This window comes from Nicotiana tabacum, chromosome 1 (assembly GCF_000715075.1).
Source record: "Nicotiana tabacum cultivar K326 chromosome 1, ASM71507v2, whole genome shotgun sequence".
Classification (NCBI taxonomy): Eukaryota; Viridiplantae; Streptophyta; class Magnoliopsida; order Solanales; family Solanaceae; genus Nicotiana; species Nicotiana tabacum.
Genome location: NC_134080.1, coordinates 122600416 through 122607443, shown reverse-complemented (window position 1 = coordinate 122607443; position 7028 = coordinate 122600416). Strand labels below are relative to the sequence as shown.

Genomic DNA, 7028 nt, shown 5'->3' with positions numbered 1-7028 from the left:
CAAAAGTGAAACACATTCGAGTTGTAATTTTTTTCATCCGATTCCGTTCTATCTCTTCGTCTAGTACCTAATTTTGGGTGACATTTTTGCTTTGGGTGAATTTTTTGCTTCTGAAAGTACATTTTAGTGAAAGTGGGTTTTCAAAATCATAGGATTTTTATGTTTTCCTTTGTACTTTTGTGAATCAATGTCTATGGGTTGTTGTTTTCTCTATGGGTCGGAAGAGTTGTGCGCGTAGATGGTGGCGCTTTGGACAATATCATTCTTCAAAAGAAGTAGCTGCTGAATCCGTTGCCTCAGCCATGTCTGGGCCTAGTTTTTCCTTATTTTCTGATTCTCAGTCTCCACTTAGTCGTAACCCTAGCAGTAGTCATGTTGAAAACACAACTGAAAATGTAGAATTAGAGGGTGGAAAAGGCAAAAATATTAGTGTCGCGTCAGTCGATGAAACTCCCTACCTGTCATTACCCGACACAAATTCTGAACCAGTCATAGGAGATGTTCCTGTGACTGATAAGGGAAAAGGTAAAGTTGTTGAGGATTCTGAGTTACGGGGAAGCCGGCGTGAATCCGTGCCTGAAACAGAGACTCAACCAGTAGATGTTGATTGTAGCGATGATTCTCAGTTAAAGAAGAGAAAAACTGGTGTCGCACCCAAGAAAGTAATTTTCTTACAATTATGATCTTTGCGATTTTTAATGTATAGTACATTGTTATTTTCTGATTTCTTATTATGCTTTTGTATTATATTATAGTTATAGTCAGTTGTGTTAATTTTTTGAATTAAATAGACAGATTAAATTAATGTTCTGCTTGAGGTTTAAAAAAATGGTCGCTGATTCACTAGTGCTGTCAATCAGTAGCTGTTGTTGTCAACCAAATTTATTGAAGCCAGAGCTGCTCTGTGTGATTTCTGATTTTCAGCTTTGCATTAGATGATTTTGTACGTGATCTAGTGTTTAGGCCAGTTGATAGTGGTAGGGAGAAGCAAGTATGGAAGGAATGGGACCGTGTAAGTTATGTGTGCACAATGAGCTTTTCTTTATAGGTGGCATGGTGTGGATGGGGTCAATGTGCAGAAGCCCCACGGCCTTGGCTGGTGACCACCACTGGCATTGATTATAGGCAGGCATCGGGGTAGAGTGATCATGTATGGGGCATTTTCTGAATAACACCCATTGTCCATTTTGAAACATCTGAAGAATCTCTTAACCTTAAGTAATAAGTTAGGACATGATTGACTTATTTTCTAATGAAAATGATTTGTTGAATAGGTTCTAAGTAGTATACAAAAAAGATGTCAGGTACTCAGTTACATGATTGACATATTACTTGAGTCTGGAAGGGGGAGGCAATGCTATTTGACGTAGTTCTTCTAAAAAATTGCATTTATGTTCTTTATCCGATTGTTGCGTAACTGGTGTTTTGTTGCAGTGGAAATGGCACGCATGATGTTTCCCATAGAAGTTTTGTGCCAATAGACATAGTGTATGTGTGTTATGTGATAGTTTTTATAGTTATAGACAGTTGTTGGAACAACCCCGTACAACTATTTATCCTGTTAGTATAGTTATATACTATCATATGCTTCTGGATCTTTTTTTAGTTGTCTTCGCTATTTGTTTTTCCTTTAATAATAGTAGTATCGTACATTATCTTGAAAATACTTTATAGTTGCATTCCTTTTTGCTTTTTCTCTTTATTCTTATCTGTTATGTAATAGTAGTATAGTCATTTGTAGTTGCCGGAAATTAGTCAGTATAATTGTATACCCTGCTGGTATAATTATATGTCGTGTTGGTATCGTATGGTAGTTGTGATATTTTTAGTTGGTTTAGTTGCATTTTAAGTGAATTCTATTTCTAAAATTATTTTATATGAACATGTTTTGCAGTGTTGGGATTTCCTTGTACCTATTGACTTAGATTATAAACCAAAGGTTGATTGGGATACCAATTGCCACGTTATTCATCAATTGAAAGCGAATTTATCAAAGCGGCAACTTCGACTGTTTAAGAAAACATGCTTTGGCTATTTTTTGGATCTGCCACCAGTGATTGTGCAGATTCGTGTTATGCACCATTTGCTTATGAGAGAAGTACATCATGAGGTTAAAAATGAGATGCGGTTTGTAGTGAATGATTCTAGGTTGCGGTTTGGCTTGGGTGAATTTGCACTTGTTACTGGGTTGAAATGTAAGGGTGGTACAAGTATAGAGAGCATAGCAGAGAATAGGTTGATTTCAAAATATTTTGGGACTGCATCCGTGACATTTGCCCAACTAGCAGACTGTTTTAAGAAGAAGAAATGGGAAACGGATGATGATGCGTTGAAGATAGCAGTTCTGTATTTTGTCAACAGCTTCTTATTTTCTCAACTCAAAACAAAGGCTATTTCACGGTCTTACATTGACTTGGTTGAGTCTGGTGATTTTAATAATTATCCCTGGGGTATAGATGTTTATAAAGCTACAATTGACTCGTGTTCCAACAAGTTTCAAGATAAGCCTTCTTTTTATAGACTTGGTGGCTTCCCGTTGGCTTTACAGACTTGGTTGTATGAATGTTGCCCAAGTTTGGATGGTCACTTTGCTGATCATCTTGGAAACAACAAACTTCCACGAATTTTGAAATGGGCAGTCATGGGTCAAATCCCGAATGAGCGAGTTGCTTTGCAAATGTGTAGCTTGCAACGCAAACAGGTAATTTTCCTATAGTTTTATTGCCTCTCTTAATGTTTTGGTACACCAGTTTAGTCACAGTTGTAGCAATATCCCAGTTTAGTGATATAATCTGTTGGTATACATGTATACTATATTGGTATCATGTATACTATATCCCAGTTCAGTGATATACTCTGTTGGTATACATGTATACTATATTGGTATCATATGGTAATATGGATCTTTTTTCTTTCATACTTTATTATCATTTCTATTTCTAACTAGTGTGCTTAATAATTGCAGCTAAAGAACATCACCCCAACTGATGATGAGAAGAAACAATTTGATGTGCGTGGTCTAAGCTTTGAAATTGAAGTTGAGTGCACTGACAGCCAACCCAGCCAGCCCGATAGCTTTCAGGTTTTTGGCACTCAATTACCAAAGACACAAAGTATGCCTGAAAGTACTGGAGGTGATTCCCAACCTACCAATGCTGAGGTAATGAAGGAGTTACAAGCTTTGAAGCTTTTTGTAGAGAACAAGTTTGAGGAGGTGCTTGCAGCTATTGGTAGGCAGTCAGTGAAACCAGAGAAAAATTCAGCGGTATTCATCTTTTATATAATATAATGCTATAGTATATTGTTCAAAGATGCAATATATGCTTATAGGATACTATTCCATTCTTTACTTTTAGTGCACATAGTATTCTTGTAATATACATAAGACTAAAATTGTTAGTTTCTCATTTTCAGCACAAGCAACAGGATGATGATTTGCGTTCTGGTAAAATGTTGTATATGTAATTTTTGATTATTTTTTTATTTATTTAACTCTATGTATTTGTTCATTGACTAGCCTTTTTTTTAAAAACTTTTTTCAGCCCCCTTCGTAAATGAGCATGATTTTGGCTTGGATTCTAACTTTGAACTATCTGCATCTGCAATTGATCAAATCACCGCTATTACACAACAAGCAACATATAAGCAGTCATCTCATGATGTTAAAAAGTCGGGTCCTGCTCCGCTGCCATCAGGAATCCCTGTACAGACACGAGCAGATGTTGTTATTGAGTCTAATACTGCTCCACAGGGTACGATGTTGATGTTACTAATTCTATAGTTAGTATGTAAATGATAGGTTCTTGATAGTTTTTTATTTTTTATTTAAGTAGTGATGATGATAATGCTTTTATGTGTTTAGCATGTCGGGTTGATGGTGTTGGTCAAGTGGATGTTCGTGGAAGTAATGTGAATTTGCCTTCTGGTAATGTCTTCTATATATAACTTTTCATTCTTTTTTCTAAATTTCTTAACTTTGTATATTTATTTATTCACTAGCATTTTCTAATTTAAGCTCCATGTCGACACGGGGGTGATCTTCACTTGGATTCTGATTTTGAATATACTGATTCTCAACTTGATCTAATTGCTGCCATTACACAAGGAGGGAGACGTAATGTAAATCAATCTGGAAATGATCTGACAACTCGTGTTGTAAATAAGTCTAAACCTGATCAGTCGGTATCAAGAAATATTGTTCAGATACAAACAGATGTTGAAACTACTCCTGCAGTTTTAACACGGAAAAGGCGCCCCGCAGCTGTAAAACAGTCACCGTATAGGAATGACTGGCAATCTGGTATTAGTGCAGTTGGGGGATCCTCGAAGGTTATCAAAGGAAGATTTCCATTTGTAAATGACATTTCAGAGACGGTTGATTTTAAGCTTACGACTGCATTCTCAAACTTTGTTGAAGCAAATATGCAATTGGGAGAGTGCGTATTCGTTTCCATGTACTTTTGTTTTCATTTTTTCTTAATGTTTGTTGTTATATTTCTTATCCATATCTTCTTTTATATGAAATAGGGAAGTGTATTTACCTGGTGATCAAAAGCTAGAGCCTTGTTTTGACTTTGAAGTTGAACAGATTGATGATAAGACGTTTTTCCATACCTTAAACTATTCTGGCAGGCCACTCTCTAGTTCGGTATGTGTACTGCTTTTTATTTTTATTGTTGTAGTAGTTCATTCATATTGTTAGTGGTAGTCATGTTTTCTTCCTCTCTTTTTTGCAGCACTTGAATATTATATTCTACTATCTTAGGAAGAAGGCGAAATATGGAATTAATATGTCAATCAAAGTCACAACTACAGATACTCTTTTTAATAATATCATTCAAAAGGTTTTCACAGAATTTGTAAAAGGTGGGAAACAAGATCATTTGATTGATAGATCAGACGATATCATGGAGTACATGAAAGGATTTAGGATGCATTGCAACACTCCATGGCACCAGGTTGATCATGTCCTTTTTCCAATTAATTTGGCAGAAATTTGGCATTGGATATTGGGGTGTGTGTCATTCCACAAGAGATGTTTTTATGTATATGACTCGCTACGTAGTCGAAAGCACAAAAAAGCTATTCAGAAAGTGGCAAAGGCTTATGCTGTGTTGATGCCCCTATTTCTAGTTAGGTTTGGTATACTGTTGTGGCACTATGGGAGGAACAAGCAGTTGCATGGCGAATCAAGTGAATCTGAGGCTCCAGTAGCACCTAAAAAGACTCGTGGAAAGAAACGCAAGAAGTAGTATAGGTCTCTTTTTGGTTTTAGTTAATTGTATCATGAAAACTTTGCAGGATTTTAATAGTTTTTGGTGAAGTATGGTATTATTAGTAGTAAATGACCTTCTGCTGATTCAAGACTGTAGGAAACTTGTGTCTTTATAAAATATTTCCAACTGCTAATGTTTCTTGTCATATTTAATTATTCTGGTTCAAAATATGTGGTAATAGATTTCTTCAAGTACATGGGGGTTATCAGTATAGTTATGTCTCTTGATGCTGAAAATTTGCTGATTTTGTTTCTGATTTCAGCTTGTTTTATTAGGCTTTTCTTAGGCTTCTTCCATAAAGTTGTTGGTTATTAGGATGTAGAGGTCCATTCATTTGCCAGAGGGTAAGGTTTAATGGATTCAGCAAGTGAAAATTAGGGGCAGATGAAGTGAACACTTCCAGCAACATACAAAGTAGTTGTGACAGAAGTTAAATTATCTGCTTTCGAATGTGATGATGGTCTAAGCTTTAATGTTCATCTGTAGTTTTAGCATAGATGGTGTATTAGTGTAGTAGAACTATATACCAATCAGGTATAATGATATACCATTTGGGTATCACGTTGTATTTGACTAATTTTTTTTCCTGCAACAACTAGATGTAAGTACTGACATGAGTTGCAAAGTGTGCGCATTTTAGGTATCACGTTGTATCTGGTGCACCATTTATATTTCTGCGCATATTTTGTTTTAGCCATATTAGTGCAATACCACTATATACCAGCGAGGTATACAAATATAACATTGGGTATCACCTTGTATTAATGTACCTGATGATGCACAAATAACTGCATGTAAATGGCTTCCAATTTGTTATAGTTCAATACAGACATGAGCTGCAAAGTGTGCACCACTTCTATTTCTGCACATATTTTGATACTAATAAGGTATACAGATATACTACTTGGGTATCACAGATATATTTTAGCATCTTTTTTCCTGCACCAACTAGATGTAAATGCATCCCACTTTTATATACTAAAATAGAAAATAAACAGATTCTTATTGAAAATACAAGTAGCCATATAAATTTGTTGCCAAAAAGTAATTTCGCAAAGAATCATCATACCAAATATATGTCCAGTGCAAGAAAAGCATTTTATTTTTTTCTATTCAAATGCTATGATTCTACAATATATGAGTTGTACAAAAACATTGAAGCATTATATCAATCTCTCTTTGGAATATTTCGGCATGTTCTCTGGTTGTGTCCTTTTCACCCGCATAGTGCACATGTAACTGTATTTCCTTCCCAGCCTCCTATGCCTCTCTTCTTTTTAGGTCTTCCTGGTTTGATTTTTCCTTTTGGTGGCAGTACCACCTGCGAAGAGACATGTTCTGGAATTTGCCACGTTATTTCATCAGGCAATGGATTTACTGGTATCTCATATGTTTTCAGCAAGTAGTCTATGCTGTAGTAATCCGAGCAATACTTGTATGAATCCATATGGAATTTTTGTATAGCTGCCATTGCATGTGGACATGGAATATCGTCTAGCTGAAACCTCCCACAACTGCAGTTCCTTTCATGTAGGCGCACCACATTTCTTGTTTGGCCATCAATTATTAAATGTAAGAATTCAGTTGATGGCAACACCTAGTATAATTTTAATTAAGAAAAGTCATTAGCTATATGAAGTAATAGTATTTTTTAAATAACAATATTCATTTGTTTAGTGAAATCACTAAGGTAAAAAAGTAAAAATATAGTACATGCAGTGTTTTTATGATTTTGAAAATGCATACCGTCAT

At 35.5% G+C, this 7028-nt stretch overlaps 2 protein-coding genes across 2 annotated transcripts; one reads left to right on the top strand and one right to left on the bottom strand.

Moving 5' to 3' along the window:
* Positions 1-212: 212 nt before the first annotated feature.
* LOC107762838 (uncharacterized) lies at positions 213-5252 on the top strand. The gene is made up of 11 exons (XM_075220946.1): positions 213-662; positions 796-851; positions 925-1012; positions 1895-2701; positions 2966-3265; positions 3415-3445; positions 3543-3752; positions 3863-3925; positions 4016-4436; positions 4528-4648; positions 4737-5252. Exons 1-11 carry the CDS (start codon positions 213-215, stop codon positions 5250-5252), a joined length of 3063 nt encoding a protein of 1020 aa, XP_075077047.1.
* A 1240-nt stretch (positions 5253-6492) lies between these two features.
* Positions 6493-7028, bottom strand: LOC142163798 (uncharacterized). The gene is made up of 2 exons (XM_075220942.1): positions 7023-7028; positions 6493-6873 (listed from the first exon to the last, which is right to left on the bottom strand). The coding sequence occupies exons 1-2, from the start codon at positions 7026-7028 to the stop codon at positions 6493-6495; spliced, it is 387 nt and encodes a 128-aa protein (XP_075077043.1).